The 18,689-nt window shown below is 38.3% G+C and overlaps 1 protein-coding gene across 3 annotated transcripts in view; it reads right to left on the bottom strand.

Moving 5' to 3' along the window:
• Positions 1–15,350, bottom strand: part of dcaf8 (DDB1 and CUL4 associated factor 8) — a 50,369-nt gene extending 35,019 nt beyond the window's left edge. Inside the window, exons 1-6 of one of the 3 annotated variants that reach the window (XM_039742155.1) lie at positions 15,253–15,271; positions 12,304–12,358; positions 6,592–6,700; positions 5,494–5,566; positions 1,576–1,704; positions 533–1,113 (exon numbers count right to left, since the gene is read on the bottom strand). In XM_039742155.1, coding sequence (XP_039598089.1) covers positions 533–1,113; positions 1,576–1,704; positions 5,494–5,530 — 747 coding nt within the window. In that variant the 5' untranslated portion in view covers positions 5,531–5,566; positions 6,592–6,700; positions 12,304–12,358; positions 15,253–15,271. Of the gene's footprint in view, positions 1–532; positions 1,114–1,575; positions 1,705–5,493; positions 5,567–6,591; positions 6,701–12,303; positions 12,359–13,432; positions 13,451–15,252 lie in introns of those variants that run through there. The other 2 variants (XM_039742156.1, XM_039742154.1) reach the window with 2 other exon arrangements.
• Between the last annotated feature and the right edge of the window lie 3,339 nt (positions 15,351–18,689).

The raw sequence follows: 18,689 nt of genomic DNA, 5'->3' as shown, positions 1-18,689 counted from the left end.
GCATTGGCAGGTAAGGTAAACTGAATCATAATAACTAAATATTTTCGTTATTCTATTCCTCGGACAGTTAGCAATCCAAATGATACACACAAGAACACCAGATTAAATTAAACAGAAAAATGGGTAAATGCATCTATTAGTTCTAAAACCTGGAATAGTTTTTATATTTTATGACTTTATGAACCTATGAATGCTAGGGCTGGCAAACAGTGGGGAAATAATGGGATTGTAAGTATACATTGAAAGCATACTTTCCTAATTCTGATACCAAATGTCATGTTTATCAGTACAAATACGCTGCCAAAACCCTTTGAGAGCAGTAGTGTAGTGTAAATTAGCCAAACCTGATGTGTTCCTCTATCATTGGAAGAAAACAAGCAGTTTTATAATAAAAAAAAACAAAATTGCAGTATTTCTAGAAATCATTCTAATGCATGATTTCAAGTAACACCCCCACTCCCCCATGTCTATTCAACAGGGAAATTGCATAGGTGGTCTTTGATAATAGACGTCAATGGTTAGTCTAAATTACCTGAAAGACGTTACTTTTATGTCCACTATCAAATTCCAGTTCTGCTTTTTTTCTTGCCCAGTCCCAAATGATTACTTTCAAATCATCACTGCCAGAAGCTAATCTTGTTCCTGACTGATTAAAATGAAGTGTATTCACACATCCCGTGTGTCTTTCAAGGATGCCCTGCATTTGAAATCGCTGGACCAGACCTCTGGCTCCACAGGCCCGGCGTGGAAAGTGTGGCACACCTTTTCCAATTTCTCTAGCCCTAAGTGCATGAACTGCTTTCCAGTCAGGAGTCCCCATTTCTTTAACCTCAGACCTCAGCCATTCTTCAAGTGCCTGATCATCTTCTTCAGCATCACCATCTTCCACTTCATTATCCTCATCTCCAGAGCTGGAAGTACTGTGACCCCTACTTCTATCCCGTCTGCGTTTCCTCTGTCGTCTATGATCACCACCTCCACCATCACTGTCTCCTGCTTCATCAGTCAAAGCATAATGTCCAGTTTCATCCATACTGTCAGAATCCTCTTCTTCATCCTCATCTTCAGTGTGTTCTTGATCGTCTTGTGAAGTATTTTCTGCCTCTCCTCCACCTGAAATAAGCAAGGAGAACACAACTGAAAACATTCATTTTTGAATGTCATTTCACTTACAAAATCACCAAGTGCTAGACATAGTCCTTCAAACCAGCAAACACAATATAGAACAGTCACGTTAGGGATACCATAGCATACACCTTTGGGATGCGGGGCAAAGAAAGCAGCATACCCAGAGGAAATCAGAACAGACACAGGAAAAACCTGTAACGTTTACAAAGAGGACTGGACATGAATCATGTGTCATTCCAGCTTTGAGACAATAATGCTAACCAATCCAGGCACCCCTCATCATAATTGCAAATGACCATGGTATTATTAGCGTAAAGTTTTGTTTTTTTGTTTATATAAAACATACTGAAAACAGGACACACTTCTCCAATTTGTAGTCATTACAGTAAAAATTACACCATGTCTAATTCACTTTATGTTAACAAACCAATTAATTTAAACATGTACCTGTGAAGGGATCATTGGAACCATCTTTACTTAAGTGAGAGTCACTCTCAGTAGGCTCATTCATTACAGGTGCAGAAGTACCTTCTTCTTCATCTTGACGAGGAGCCAATTCTAAGTGATCCTGGGTACCTAAAAACGCAAAAACAAAAGGGATGTTCCCACTATGGAAGCAATTGTTACAGTTAAGAGTCCAGACATTTTCAATTGCAATGTACCATTACTTTTAAGACAGTCTTCATTCCTTGATTATGTTGTAAGTACAACAATTCTGAAAAAAGAATAATTTTGGTTTCAACTGCAACCATTCAAAGGAAAAAATCTAAAAACAGAGATTTCTGTTGAATGTTTTTCCGTAACCATGAGCAACAGCCTTCAGGGAGACCATTTACACTTTCCAGCATTGCAATTATGCCATATAAAGTTAACTGTTTATTAAAATCAAAAAACACCTTTGACATAATTGAACCTGTCTCAGATGCTTCATTTTACGGGAAAGTAAGCTCATAAGATATCCTAGCCAGAATCTGCCTCCACTACAGACCTCACCAGGGTCAAAGTGCATGCACTTTCATATCTCAGTCAAGGTACCAACTCTGGGAGTGCAACTTTGTGTCGTACTTTATGGAGGTGCACTTTTGTAATACCTAGAGCCTGCTGAAGTGAAATCATTTCCTTTTTTTGTTGGATTTATAACATCATGCTGTAAAGTGGCGAGACAGTGGTTGGGCAATAGTTTACAGAGATATTTATTAAAATATGACATTGATTAAATGTCAGTCAGTCATTCATTCATTCATTCCCCAACCCGCTATATTCTAACCCAGGGTCACGGGGGTCTGCTGGAGACAATCTCAGCCAGCGCAGGACGCAAGGCAGGAAACAAACCCCAGGCAGGGTGCCAGCCCACCACAGATCAATTATATGTTTTACCTTTTACTTATACAACACACACACATTTCAAATACTATAAAAACATCTACAGAAAATCCTTTAACAAGTGTGTATATAAAAAAAAATAAAGAATGAACATACAAACTATTGTGTTCTCATCTCTATGTTACGCATTTCTCAGGTTATTGTAGACAAACATATGCCATAATTTGAGGTAGTGAGAACAAAGCTGTTTTGAAGCACAAATTATAAAATACTGAGTGGCAACTACTTAGTATTTCAAGAGAACAAAATGTATACATTTAAGTGCATTAGGATGCAGATTAATGGGCATTTTCTTTAACTTTTATTAATCAACACTACTGGGATGTATCCATTGTGTTGCCATTATCAGGTGACATTAGGTAAAGGATAACAGTTAAAATAATTTCAGTAGTGTGAATTCGGTTTTAACTATAACTGGAAATCAACTAAAGACAGGTATATACAGAAATTTAGTGTCTGTAACTAAGAAATTAATCATTAACTCCCATGCACTTCTTTTAATCTCCTCCACTATTTACTATAAATTTTAATATTTTATTTCTCCATTTACTCACTCCCATCTTAACTCTCTTGTTGTTATAAATTTCAGGGCTTCCACAGAAATCTGATATTGCAGCAGGGGCACCCAGGGGGTGAATGGATTCTCTCTGGAAACTGTCACTGGTTTGGCCAACCGATTGTTTACATTAGATTTTTTGTATTTACAATTACATTTTCATGTTATGGTTTAACATTTTTAAATCAAGTGCTTAATGTTTTGGATGATTCACTACTTTGGATCAAGTAACTGTTGGTAAATACAAAATAAGTTTAAAAATACAGAATATTAAACTGTACCATTCATTTCTAATAACATTAATAAACAAATTTTAAATAAACTGACAAATAAATAATAAACCTGTGGTGGGCTGGCACCCTGCACGGGGTTTGTTTCCTGCCTTGCGCCCTGTGTTGGCTGGGTTGGCTCCAGCAGACCCTCGTGACCCTGTAGTTAGGATATACCAGGTTGGATAATGGATGGATGGACGGATAAATAATAAACATAAAAATTGAGTTTTCAATTAAAAAAAAAGTTAATCTAATCTGTACAAATATTTTTCTTCTGTCATTTCACTGTAGAACAGAACACATATTTGATAATAGACTATTTATTCCTACTGCCGTGAGATTTTATAACGCTGTTCTCAATACAAGTGATTCATGACCTGGTCACCACTCTACATTCCAACACTGTGACAATCAACCCATTTGTACGTTTTACTATTTATTTATGTTCATTCTCCTTGCTTTTATAATATTTTTTAACAATTTTTACTGATGTGTTTCAGCTACTGGACACCTGAATTTCTTTGAGAGGATGAATAAAGTAGAGTATTTATCCATTATAGTCGCAATGGCACACAAACTGTGCAACAGAGCTACCATATATACTCGCTTTTAGGTTCTCCCGCGGATAAGTCAGTGCTTGATTTTACCGTATAATTTACGGTATTTTATAATGTCAAACGTGGAAAACTCACGCTATTGGTCCAAGAGATTATAATATGCTAAAGCCCACCTGAGAGAGTAACCACGGAGCACACTGCATTTTTTTTTCCTATGTACTGTGCCTATGTGACTACACCCTTATTTGTAACAGCATCCCTCATCTATGATGGAGCGCTCGATCAGAAATAAATATGAAGCTGGTTTTAAATTAAAAGTCGTTGAAGTGGCGAAAGAAATTGGTAACTGCACTGCTGCAACAAAATTCAATGCGTCTGAGAAACTGAAGCAAGATTGGAGGAAGCAAGAAGACAAAAAAAAAAAAAAGAATGAAAGTGTCGCATTTTTGAACGGGCGTATAAATCAGGGTCTAATTTTATGATCCATTTTATGGGTTTCAAGACCTGACTTATACTCGAGTATATATGGTAAACAAAAATAGTCTTCTCCATAAACGCTGGTGATTTAATAAAATAAAATTAGCCTTCAGTGCACGTGATGTTTCAAATACTAGATTGTCTTTCACTTCTTCATAAAATATGTTAAGAGACTCATGTTAATTTTTAGTAGTGTTTCTCTGAAGAAATCAACTTGGGACCAACTTTATATTATAAGGAGCGGAGTGGTGGCTCTGAGGCTAAGGATCTGTGCTAGTATCCTGAAGGTTGCCGGTTCGAATCCCCATCACTGCCAAAAGAGATCCTACTCTGCTGGGTGCTTGAGCAAGGCCCTGAAACCTGCAATTGCTCTAGGGGCGCTGTACAATGGCTGAACCTGCACTCTGACCCCAAGGGGTATGCGAAAAGCCCAAGTAATTTCCTTTGGGATTAATAAAATTAAAAAAAAAAAAAATGTATATATTTTTAATAAATTTGCAAAAATCTCAAGTAAACTTTTTTCACATTGTCATTATGGAGTGTTGCGTGTAGAATTCTGAGGAAAAACTGAATTTAATTCATTTTGGAATAAGGCTGTAACATAACAAAATATGGAAAAGTGATGCACTGTGAATTCTTTCCAGATGCACTGTACTGGTGAAGGAAACAGTGTTTATGGTTTTTGTGTTTAGTTTCCTTAACCATTCAACAACAACTCCCCAGCTCAAGTTAAATTTACCAAGACAAAATAACTTGGAGAGTCAACCGAATGTGTCAGTGTTCAAGAGATTATGGCTAGCAAGAGGCTACTGAGGCAGTGGCTTAGGGAGTTAACGAAAGTGGCAAGAGATGGGTATAAGTAGACAACAGCTCTACAGAATGCTAGAGAGAGTGAAAAACTAAGCAGTGGCCAGGGATACTTTGCCCTCTGTGCAGAGACAGTCAGGTAAGGGCTGGCAGAGGTGTCATCATCATCAGGCCCATGGATGCAGAAGCATAACACAGAGTACTAGCCTCATTTCTATAAAGAAAAAATTGGACAGACTCAAACTTGAAAAATTACCCAAGGATGACAGTTTAAAGGTGCATTATAACCAAATATTAAAATAAACCCACTTACTATTTACTACATCTGAATTTCTTTCTTCGTATGCCATCAAGTATTTTGTTTTATTAACTCAGAAGTAGTGAGTCTAGAAAGAGATGGAATAACATGCAATAGAAGACAAACAGTTAATATTATGGTCAAATCTTTAATTTGTGCTGACAAATACTGGTTTATAATTTATTTTTGTCTTAGGTGCCTAATAAAGAGAACACTGATGAAGATGATAAATTCAATGGTTCTTGAAAAACAATTAAATGATTTTTGAAAACACATTTTGATATCAAACTGCCTGCATCACTCCAAGACACTCTATAATGACCTCAGATATATAGGTAAAAAGTAAATAAATAATCATTTATCAACACGCTTCTTAAGCAGGTTTATTAATAACAAAAAAGGGAGAGGGTTTAATCTTAAAAGACGGTTATAAATGCACATAAACATTACATGAATGCATAATATATTAGCCAGACATGTTAGTAAGAATTTCACTGCACATTCACTGTACATACTGATTAATACATCAAATTCCAAATTGACAAAAGGTACATGTTTTTTGACAATATTGTAAAATCAGGGTGTTATTTGTTAATAAGTAAAACTCTGAATAAAAATGCATTTGCTCTAAATTCCCCAACTTGCAGGTGGCAGTCATTAAGCTCCAGCATAATTTGAACATTTACACACAAAGCAAATTATACTTTTAGGTAGTCACAATTTTCTTCTAAGGTGGCAAAAAATTTAAAAAAATCTCAGCAATTAAGAAGCACAGATTTTGTGTTTTGAGAACTTCACACCTATAACTGGTAAGAGCTTAGGCAGGATTTCCCATGAATTCCTCTTGTAACTATTACTGCTTCAACCTGAAATACAACAGGTGAGACTTGGCTGCATGTGAGCAAATGCCAATGTAGAAAAAGTGACCTGCTTGTGTAGATGTGGGGAGACTTGGAAAAAACCTGAATACCTTGAAGATACACAACTTATTATACTTTAAATGCTGTCACTTCTATTCCAAATAGTTGGTGACAAACTACATGATTTTCAGGATCCCTCACTTAAGCTTTTGTTTGATTGAGAGTTTTACAAGATAAGCTTTTGTAGACTTACTTCCAGCCAGCATAAATGACCATTGATGGCTGATATAGTCCTAAAGCTGTTGACAAAGAGCACTGCAGTCAAGTTCTTGATTTACTTGTTGCTGTTCACGTGATAGGACCTGAAATCATCAGAAGGTATTTGAAGTTTTATAAACGGTTTACAGAGATCACAGAGAACACCAAGAGAACCTGCAGATTGGAAAATGTTCAAAGGTTATTTAAAGCAGTAAAATAAAGAGAACACTGATGAAATTATAAACACCATCACTGCTCCAAGAGAAACATATGCTGTAGTTTTTATAGACAGTAAGGACCACTAACCAAGACGTTGCAAGGTCAATAATATTCAGTATATCACAGTGCTCTGTGTATTTAATATGCTCTCTCTCTATTACATAAAAAAAATCTTGGGACGGGACGAGAATTTTTCTGAGAGTCGAGACGAGACATTTTAAGAGAGATAATTTCACATTCCGCGAGACGAGAAGTTGTGCCAAGAGATGAACTGAAAACCCAACAGGTCCAAGCGGGGGCGGAAATAAAAGACAAACAGTAGAAGAAGAAAAATGAAAGTACTAAAATTCGAAAGTCTCAAAAAACAGATAGTAAAGATCGCATTAGCACTAACAAATGGAAATTATTACTCGGTGAAATAACGGAACAGCGAAAAGAGATTGAATATATGGACAAAGGTGATATGTCAGAGCTACTACAAGTTTAATTTCAAAGAAACCACAATTCAGTCAGGCTTATATTTATGATCATGGAGAAGCGATGCAACATAGATTTAAAAAAGAGTTAAACGATCGGACGTATTAGAAATTCTACGGCCAATAATGGTTACAAATCGATATGTCCAAAAATATAGCACTTTACATGAAATTTATTTGAAAAACATGGATGAAGAAGTTTTCTTGGATTTCTATATGAATCCGAAAGATCATGCTCACATATATAATAAACCAACATGTGACGAATTGTCAGAGATAATAGTTTCAAAAGACAGAGATATCAAAGACAGAGTTGATATTCGTATTTATCCAAAAGCACTGTACAATTCATCGCAAGCAGCAGATCTGGGAAACGACTAGCGCATAGGGCCCGTGTAAGAGTTGGTTAGCGAAGCGAGCAGGGGGCATAGCCCCCTAGTGAACTCAAATAAATAGCCTACTCGTCAAATTTTACTCTTTCATATACAATATATTTATTTATATTTTACTCAGAACTTATTACTATTACCACTGTGTTCCAGTGCTCATTTTTCTTTTTATTAAGCTTAGCTTGCCTTTTGTTTTCACTCATTTGCTCTTCAAGTCTGCGAGAAAGAAATTCTTGGGTCATGCCAAGAGAAACAGTGAGATGGTTCCTTGTTTTGTGTGATGTCTACAATTTGGGTGGTAAAGCTCCTCATTAAACACTCATTAGTTTCTCATACTAAAACACCATTATCTTAAAGCTACCATACTATAAACATTTTGAGAGCCCACCACCCCTGAAAATGCACCCCAGGCTCTGGCCTGGTTAACCCTTGACCTTTTGAATTATGAGTTTCTTTAGCCTTCTTGCCTCCCCATACCTGCACGCTACAACAGCATCTGGAGAATTGAGGGGCCAGAGCAGCTCAGCTACCTGCAGTGTAAATCTCCATGGCCTTTTATTGGAAATCGGCAAACAGTGACCAAATGTGCTTTTTGTATGCTAAAAGATTTTTAATACAAGATAAGTTAAAGTTTACCATTTGTTTCGTGACTACTTTGTGTTGTTGTGGTTGTTTTGTTATGGCACTGTAAGCCGAGTGACTTTTCCACAGTGCGATTCCCAGCACTGAACCAGATCCTTCTGAGGAGCTAACAACCCTTCTGGAAAAACCTGACAAATACTACGGCATAGTTCAGAAACGATTTGTCATTCTGCTAATCCAAGAACAATATTTTTAACAAAATAGCCAAAGAGAAAATCTGTTTCTTGGTGTGTTTGTGAATTGGTACAATAATGATTCTAAACACTTAAGAATTTAATTAAAGCTATTGCAAAAAATATACACAGTATTATACAGGTGCCGGTCATAAAATTAGAATATCATGACAAAGTTGATGTATTTCAGTAATTCCATTCAAAAAGTGAAACTTGTATATTAGATTCATTCATTACACACAGACTGATGTATTTCAAATGTTTATTTCTTTTAATTTTGATGATAACTGACAACTATTGAAAGTCCCAAATTCAGTATCTTGGAAAATTAGAATATTGTGAAAAGGTTCAATATTGAAGACACCTGATGCCACACTCTAATCAGCTAATTAACTGAAAACACCTGCAAAAACCTTTAAATGGTCTCTCAGTCTAGTTCTGTAGGCTACACAATCATAGGGAAGACTGTTGACTTGACAGTTGTCCAAAAGACGACCATTGACACCTTGCACAAGGAGGGCAAGACACAAAAGGTCATTGCTAAAAAGGCTGGTTGTTCACAGAACTCTGTGTTCAAGCACATTAATAGAGAGGCGAAGGAAAGGGCAAGATGTGGTAGAAAAAAGTGCACAAGCAATAGGGATAACCGCACCCTGGAGAGGATTGTGAAACAAAACCCATTCAAAACTGTGGGGGAGATTCACAAAGAGTGGACTGCAGCTGGAGTCAGTGCTTCAAGAACCACCACACACCGACGTATGCAAGACACGGGTTTCAGCTGTCGCATTCCTTGTGTCAAGCCACTCTTGAACAAGAGACAGCGTCAGAAGCATCTCACCTGGGCTAAAGACAAAACTGCTGCTGAGTGGTCCAAAGTTATGTTCTCTGATGAAAGTAAATTTTGAATTTTTTTTGGAAATCAAGGTCCCAGAGTCTGGAGGAAGAGAGGAGAGGCACAGAATCCATGTTGCTTGAGGTCCAGTGTAAAGTTTCCACAGTCAGTGATGGTTTAGGGTGCCATGTCATTTGCTGGTGTTGGTCCATTGTGTTTTCTGAGGTCCAAGGTCAACACAGCCGTCTACCAGGAAGTTTTAGAGCACTTCATGCTTCCTGCTGCTGACAAACTTTATGGAGATGCAGATTTCATTTTCCAACAGGACCTGGCAGCTGCACAAAGTGCCAAAGCTACCAGTACCTGGTTTAAGGACCATGGTATCCCTGTTCTTGATTGGCCAGCAAACTCACCTGACCATAACCTCGTAGAAAATTTATGGGGTACTGTGAAGAGGAAGATGCAATACACCAGACCCAACAATTCAGAAGAGCTGAAGGCCACTATCAGAGCAACATGGGCTCTCATAACACCTGAGCAGTGCCACAGACTGATCGACTCCATGCCACGCCACATTGCTGCAGTAATCCAGGCCAAAGGAGCCCCAACTAAATATTGAGTGCTGTATATGCTCATAGTTTTCATGTTCATACCTTTCAGTTGGCCAACATTTCTAAAAATCCTTTTTTTGCATTGGACTTAATTGACATTCTAATTTTCCAAGATACTGAATTTGGGATTTCATTAGTTGTCACTTATAATCATCAAATTAAAAGAACATTTGAAATACATCAGTCTGTGTGTAATGAATGAATCTAATATACAAGTTTCACTTTTTGAATGGAATTACTGAAATAAATCAACTTTGTCATGATATTCTAATTTTATGACCGGCACCTGTAGATAACCATTTATGCAGAGTCTCATCCAAAAGCAGGGTTCATATTGAGTTTACTGGTCTTTCAGAAACAGAGACCAGCATCTTAACAATTTTCATTTAATTATCGCTCTATTATTAAAAAAAAAAGAAGGAGACGAGACTCAGTTTCTTCAGAGAGACACTTTAACGTCCCACGACATGAGTCTTTGTGCCAAGAGATTTAACCAGGCCTGGGGCCGGAAATAAAACAGAGTAGATGACAAAGTAGAATGTCATAAATAATTCAAAAACATTGGTGTGGTTAAAAAAAAAAAAAAGGGTAAAGATTGCATTAGTGCAAACAAAAATAAATTACTTGGTGAAATAATGAAACAGCAAAAAGAGATTGAATATATTGTTCGGATTTAAACAAATATATTGATCGAATATATTGTTTGGAGACTTGTAGATTGTCTAATTCGTGTTGCCATCCAGGGAAAAAAAACTTAGTGCTTCTTCCCAATGAAGAGGCATATCTGCAAAAATTAAAAGATTTGTTTGGTGAAAGTGAAATTCCGTGAGAGAAATCATTTCTCATTTGCATGAATGCTATTGTCAGACACATTTCTTGTAGAGGGAAAGAAATGATATTCATTCACGGGCAGTTATACATTGCGTTGTCACGATGGAATTCCAAAAAAAAAAAACCACACACCACACTGTACTTTGTTCCCATTGTATCACCGTTTCAGAGGTGCGACCGCATCTCCTTGGGGTGTGTTCAGCAGCCCCCCTCTTCACAACACAAGCGGCAGAGACACGAAGAGGCTAGCGCGTAGCAAAGGCTGGGGATTGGAGAGCAAAGCCCCCTAGTATTGCACAAAATTATATCAAGAAACTGAAATGAGCTGCATAAATCAGGTGACTTCAGTAGATTGTGTTTCCTATGAACCAACATACACACCAGCACACTATACACACTTTCCAGTCAGCTGATCAGCTCCCAGTTTCTTTCTCTCTCTCTCCCCCAAAAGTGATTTCAACATTGGTAAGAGTGGTCTGGTGGGGCACTGGCAACTCTTTCATTGTACGACCCAGAGTGAATCACAAATACACCAACCGTGGGGGAAAAAAAAATATAAAGGACTGTGGTACATCTCTGTAGAAGTAAAAATGGCTAACAAATAAGAAATCAGAATTTCGTGCCACATCCCAAAGACTGGGATGGATTGTCTAGTGCAAGGGTCACCAACTCTGGTTCTGGAGGACCACTATGGCTGCAGTTTTTCATTCTGACCTTTTTTTTTTTTATATATATATATATATATATAAATCAATCAGTGCTGTATTTGTGCTGCTATTTAATTTCTTATGAATTCATTTTAATTGACTTCTCTTTTAAGATTTATTCCCCTGAATTTCTTCATCATTCCTCTGAATTGCTTCATTTCTTTCCTTAAATGGCACCCACAGAGAAATGAAATGTGAAGTGAGGGAGCCAGTAGAAGACCAGCTAAGTCAGGGCTTCAAACTCCAGCCAATTTCACTCCAGCCAGTTGCTTAATTAGGTGCCGATTCTTGTCATTAATTAAACCAGTTCTTTAATTCTGTGGCTTGTTGCTGCTCTCATGGTGCATTAGCAGACATTTCTGAAACTGCTGATTTTCTCTCTTCTAAGAGCTCTGTTAAAATGTTTTAAGGACATGAGCAGATCAGCATTCAAAAGACCTTCACCTTTCTTTATTTTCAGATATTGTATGGTGGACACCAGTTGTTTTGCCTCATTTTGTATATAATTATTGTTTGGCTACTAATTAAGGAAAAAGAAACAATTAAGATGACCGAGTCTTCAAAAGCAAGGCAATTAAAATGAATTCAAAAGAAGTTAATTAGCAGCAAAAACTGGTCACTCATTAAGAAAAGGGTTAGAATGAAAACCTGCAGCCACAGTGGTCCTCCAGGACTGAAGTTGGTGACCCTGGTCTAGTGAGTAGATGTCCAGGTAGTATGAAGTAGACGGGCACTGTCAGAAGAAAAAGAATGAACGTAAGTGTACAAGTCACCAGAAATTTGGGGGATTTGGCGAGTTGCGACCTGGGTGAAACTATTCTACTCACCCCAGGGTACCAGGGAGCAGTCAAACTGAAAGGATCCAGGATGCCTGAAACTCTTCTGAAAGACAGGATGAAGAGACACAAAAAAGATGGCAGGAGATTTAACATAACACCTGGTAGGTACAATGCAGCATACAGTGCTGACTTACAACAGGGACTGTGCCTTCCTTTTAATGGTGGGCACTGGGAGGAGTGGCAAGCAGTCAATCAAGAGTCAAGAACAACATTTATTTCTTAAGCATATTTTCATACAAAGTATGTAACTCAATAGTGCCTTACAACATGCCAGGAGTTAAGTCAGTCAGGTGTTGGCAAATAATTCTTTAGGAAGAGTGCTGCCTTTTTTTAAGGAAGGTGGGCCTTTACTATCTATTCTAGACATGTGTGTGCAATTAACTCAGTGTTTGTGTGGCCTAGAGACCATAACACTTTAGAGGGTTGTCACCTACACCCCTCAGAGGCACAGAGTGCAGCTCTCAGGTCAGAAATCAGCTGGTGGCAAGGACAAGGGCAGCCAGGACAGACCATCAGTGATGGGAAGACCGAGTGGAATGCTGTGTTGGCATACGTTACGAGCCTGTGGACAGGTACACAGAGGGTTATCCACTATGAAAGCAGCCAGAGAAAGGCTGCAGATCATTATTAACCTTCCTGATATGCGCACACATAATAATAATACTGTATACAGCAGCTTCCTCAGTGTGGAGTGTTATTAAACGAGAACCCCCTCCCACAGAATGATGTTTTTAGTTTAACTGGTGACTGTCTTGCTTTGGCAAGATTCAGTGTGCCCCCATAATGTGTAGGCTTCCTAGCTACAGCTGGTCTCTTCCTCGAGCCACAATGCTGCCAGGATTTGCTACTGATCTACAATTATCAAAGGGTGGGGAAAAAGGCTTCAAAAATTAGATGGCAAGTATCATATACCATAAAGACTACCTAAACGAGAATGGCAAGACAAACAACGAGACAAAAAGGAATTCAAGCCACTGGACTTCTGCATGAAAATGCCAGTTGAGCTGACAAACAGAGGAATATCGGGAAACCCATGTATCTTGGATAGGAAACCAACTAGCAAAAAACTGGCTTGCTGCTGATGGAGGGGGTATTGGTAAAAACAGGGGGCACTTACCCTGTGGTCTCAGCCTGTATCCCAATGACCCAAGGAAGTAGTGTGGACACTGCCGTAAATGTGTGCTGCCCTTCGAATGAGACACAAATTTCAGGTCCTGACTCTGTGCACATATAAAATTTTTTATATATATATATATATATATATATATATATATATATATATATATATATATATATATATATATATATATATATATATATATATATATATATATATATATATATATATATATATATATATACACATATACATATACACACACACCTGGGCATATTTGCAAAGAGTAGGGTACCCTTTGATGTCCTGGTTAAACTGCCCACCAAAACAGTGTCCATTCTGCCCCCCCAACATTCCCTTTGTATTTTCATTACCCCTTCACCACTTAATAACTTATGTATAGTGAGCATGCTGGCATAAAAATGGCTGCTGTTACTTCATCCTGGTGCGTCCTACACAATAGTGGTGATTCAAGTAGCACTCTATATAAAGTATTATATAAAGGTAATTAATAAATGAACAATATTATTAGAAAGAGCATGTTTACATAATTAAGCCAAGTAAAGAAAGCTGTGCTTGCTGAGAATGAAACTAAGAACATGGAAACAAATTAACAATGTTTGCAAGTAACTTTGAACAAAACCATAAAACAAAAGAAAATGAAAGCAAATAAAATGAATATGTTGATACTCCTCAGTATAGGCAATGTTGTAATACAGAAACGTAAATCTGCAAGCCATCTGAATGTGTGTATTAACAAATGAGTTCTATAATTCAGCACTGTTAATTGATGAAGGAGGCTCAATGAATGGACAACCCTAACCAGGTCGAGATGAAATCACAGCATGGGGACTCTGCATGCCCTCCCCGTGTCTACCTGCCTTATCTCCAGTTTCATGACAAACCTTAGAGTCGTATTTGCTAGATTATTCGGCAACTCCAAACTGATCAAATGTGAACAACATGCATTATTTAATAAAAAAAAAAGCCCACCGTGTCCAAGTACGTGGTGACTACTGCCCAAAGGAACTGAAGTCAGTGACGTCATGAGATGAGCGCACCACAGAAAAGTCCAAGGGGTTAAAGCGGGGGGCGGGGGTTATGGGATATTGGGCGGCTGGGGATTGGGGGTCTTTTAACTTTGACATTTCCAATTTTTATGTGCAAAACTCGCAATGACCAGACACAGCCTGGGCCACACTGCACCTCCAACGATCGAGATCATCCGGAACGGCACTTAACTAGCCCTACTCCATTTTTGATTTACATAAAAATGACAGTTGTAAAAATACAAAAATAAAATAAAGGCCCCCTTCTAAAAATGTCTAGTCCTACTCGGTATTCCACACTGCCCATTCCTACTGTCGCCCACCGATATGCCACACACCGCAGGTCCGATCGCCGGCTCTGTTTACATTCGTCCACCGCTCGTCTTTCCCTTTCTTACGTGAACTGCGTCAAGCATCGGCGTACACAAAGCTCGATCTCCCCTCCTTGATGCACTCGTCTCGGCAGCGCAAAGTACTCACTACGCCGCTGCCGGACAGGTCTTACCGATCATCAAATCTGCATCAAAAACAAAACCAGAGGTTTCTTGCCTGACACTGCAGCTGAGTGTTTGACAACAGCAAAGATTAAGTCCGGTGGGCCATCGGGCCTCGGAGAGAAGGACGCAGTTTACAGCAACGCCAGCCTGCCACCCAACTTCGTCGCAGCCACCGTCACCGTCGCTACGGAGACCAGAAGCCTCCGACAGATTCGGATCGAGCCTTAACGACTTTCAACTTTTTGTTTCAAGTAGTTGTTTCCTCCGCACATACCTTTTTTATAGCACTTTCGACTTCCGGAAAACAAATCCTGCCGGAAGTGCGTTTGTAAAACTTTATTTGCACGCATGTGTGACACTCGGCGCCGACAGACCCAAACAAGGAGAGGGGGCTGAGAGGCAGGCGGGGTCCTGAGGAGGGCAGCAGGGGAGTTAGGCGACGCGTTACTGTGGCACTGATCGCCTGACAGCCAAGGGACTTACACGGGAGTGATGACCCGTATGCCACCTTACACAAGATCTCCGTACACTTCGATTGACTTCATTTCTGTAAAATCAACCCTATTGTCACATCGGAGATTTTATGTTGTGTTTCCCTTACAACGGGCAATCGCAAATTTGCTTTATACTCGAAATTTACTGCAGGAATATTAATTTAGAGGGACTGGGCCAGATTTAGCCATCGAGTGTTTTATAAGGGTCCTTTAAATATTTCTTGCCAACTAACTTAAAAAGAAAAAAGTGGATTTTTGATTTTTGTAGATAGTTATCAGGATTCTACAATGTGTCGGTTATTTTACTTGTCCCAGCCTATCAGTCCTAACGGTCTCCAAAAAAGAAACAACATCATCCAGATGACAACAAAATGACACACATCTGTTTGGAGGTATTTCAAGACCACCCACTCAGTCTTTGACAACAGCATAATGGATTCATTGATTAATATATTTCTGCAGTCTAATTTACATTGATTGGTGCGCCAAAAGATACACTGATCATTTCAATACACTTAAGATCTGACAGCAGTTGCTGAGCTGTCAAATTTGCAGATGATGCCACTTTGACTGACACCTCTAACAATGTGGCACATTTTGAGGAAGCATCCAAGAGGGTGCAGAAGTGGTGTCAGGAGCAGAAAAACCAACTGAATATGAGGAAGACAAAAGAGCTGCTCATTGACTTTAAGAAGAATACTGAACTAGTATAGCCACTGATCCTTAAAGGAGAATAAATTGAGAGGCAACTATAAAGGATAATAACTTAAATTTTAATGAAAACACTATACTTTATAAATGCTAACAGTGCAGCTCTTATGAAGTCTAAGGAAAATGAATATCGCAACTAGCATTCTATGGAACATGCCATATTGAGAGCATACTGACTTTTTCATTCTTAGTCTGGTCTGGCGGACTGTCTGTGACTAATAAAAATAAACTTAAGAAAATATTGGGGTCTGCTCTCTGTGAACATTCGCAGTTAGGGCTTCAAGAATTGTATGACAAAAGATCAAAAAAGAAAAGCGGATCAGATTGTAAAGGACCAGATTTACTTAAAATACAGTACTTTTAGTTATTTAATAGTGTTAAATTTTCTTCATTGTGCTGGTTCTGAAATTATTAATTCATTGGTGAAATTATGCAACTTAGTATTAGTAAGTATGTGTGTTCGATACTTATCACATATGATTGGCTACATATGAACACTAACAGTAAGTTTTTTATTCATTCATACACATAATTTTGTCAAAAAAAGAAATTTGTTTTATCGGTAGGAGTCAGATGAGGTGGCTCGGGCATCTGATCAGGATGCCACCTGGACGCCTCCCTGGTGAGGTATTCCGGGCACGTCCAACCGGGAGGAGGCCCCGGGGAAGACCCAGGACACGCTGGAGGGACTTGGGATTCTCCCGGAAGAGCTGGAAGAAGTGGCCGGGGAAAGGGAAGTCTGGGCTTCTCTGCTTAAGCTGCTACCCTTCGACCCGACCTCGGATAAGCGGAAGAGGATGGATGGATGGACGGTAGTTATGGTAATTGCTTGAACTAATTTAATAAATTGTATTATGATCAATGAAATCATTGTTTTCAAATTCTTCTGGTAATAGATCATTTTTAATTAACGTATAGATTTTCTTTAAAATTTTGAAATTTATATAACAAATCTTTTTGATTTGCTCTACGCATTTGTCTTTACATTTAATTCCATGACTTGTATTTCATATATTATATTTTGATCTTTCATCAGTTTTGTACTGTGTGTGAATTAATTGACATTTACGTATTTTTTGGATTGTTTGAACTTTTTTTTTTACCTACATTTCATTTTTTGTTTGAAAGTGAGAGTTAAAAAGCAAACAGCATCACAAAGGCAGGAGAAAATGAATCAGTTGCACACACATTTCCGATCTGATTGTTCATATAAACAGAATGCAAGAGTTAAAGACAGGCCTAGTATAATGTATAATTCTGTGAATATCTAATTATTCGTCTTATTTAGTGACAGTTTATTAACTACATTGCACATATTATTATTTTTAATTGCTATTTAACTTATCAACAATGCAAAGAAATACAAACACAGAATAACACTGTAATTGGAAATTTTTCTAATCAGGTAAAAGAACTACCAAATAAACTTTCTCTTTGTATTTATTTATATCATTGATCTTCTGATTTCATTTTTGTCTTTTCCTTTTCCGAGGTTTATATTTTGGGATAACTTCAGAAAATAAAGCAGGTAAGGAAAATCTCACGGTTCTTCGCATGTCTTTTTTGAATAAGTTTTAAAATGGTTATTCAAAAGTAATATGGTATCAAAAATAAATCAGATACTTTCAGTTCTGACTGCTTATTGCAGGAAGATAAGCCTCTTAAACAGGAATTACATATGTACAGTAGGTCATTAAACCAAGTGCATACCATATGGTTTTTATTTAAGAAAATGGCAACAATTACAAATTGCAAGCAGAAAGTTACATGAAAGTTTACATCTGAATTGCATTAATTGAAACAGCTGTGTTTGTTGTACATTGTAAAGATTACTATGCGCTTTATTACTCTAAAGTAATGAACATATTGACTACCCTTTGAAACGCCAGTCCCTACAATGGACCCTGTGATAACACGGTGGAGTTTAAAGTACAGGGATGTAACGTCAGTGTCTCTCCCTGATTTACAGTCAGATCCTCAGTGAGTCACCTAACTGTCTACACCAATTTTAAAGTGCTTAAGTGGTCATAAGCCTGGTCAACCGAAGGACCATGGAAGCAAGTGATGGGTACAGCCAGGAAGAGGCTTGAGGTAGGGACCAAGAAAGTGAGGGGGTGGTGGAAGTTCTCAGCCTGAAAGAAGGAATACAGACAGGGGGCAGAGAACTCACCAGGGGCTAAAGAAGTTTGACCATTCTCATAAAGAAAGAATCAGGACAGAGGAGAAGTGGCAGCGTGGCAGTACCTCCTGGCCATAGAATGCAAATGGTTGCAAGCCAAGAGGACTGCCCTTAGATGTGACCCTCCAAAAGCTACTGAAGGGTCAACACAGGAAGCATTAGCCAGTAATCTCTGCAAAAGTCAGGCCCACTCCTGATGCCAGGAAAATGTTGAAGGCTTGGCTAAAAGCATCTATGGGGCTGGTCGTAAAGTCCTTCTCAAGCCTTATAGCATCTCTGAGGCTGGAATTGGGAAATGGGAAACAGGAGCTTTATGGTGCTTTGGTA

The sequence above is a fragment of the Polypterus senegalus genome, chromosome 18 (genome assembly GCF_016835505.1).
Source record: "Polypterus senegalus isolate Bchr_013 chromosome 18, ASM1683550v1, whole genome shotgun sequence".
Classification (NCBI taxonomy): Eukaryota; Metazoa; Chordata; class Cladistia; order Polypteriformes; family Polypteridae; genus Polypterus; species Polypterus senegalus.
This window is presented reverse-complemented; position numbering and strand designations above follow the sequence as displayed.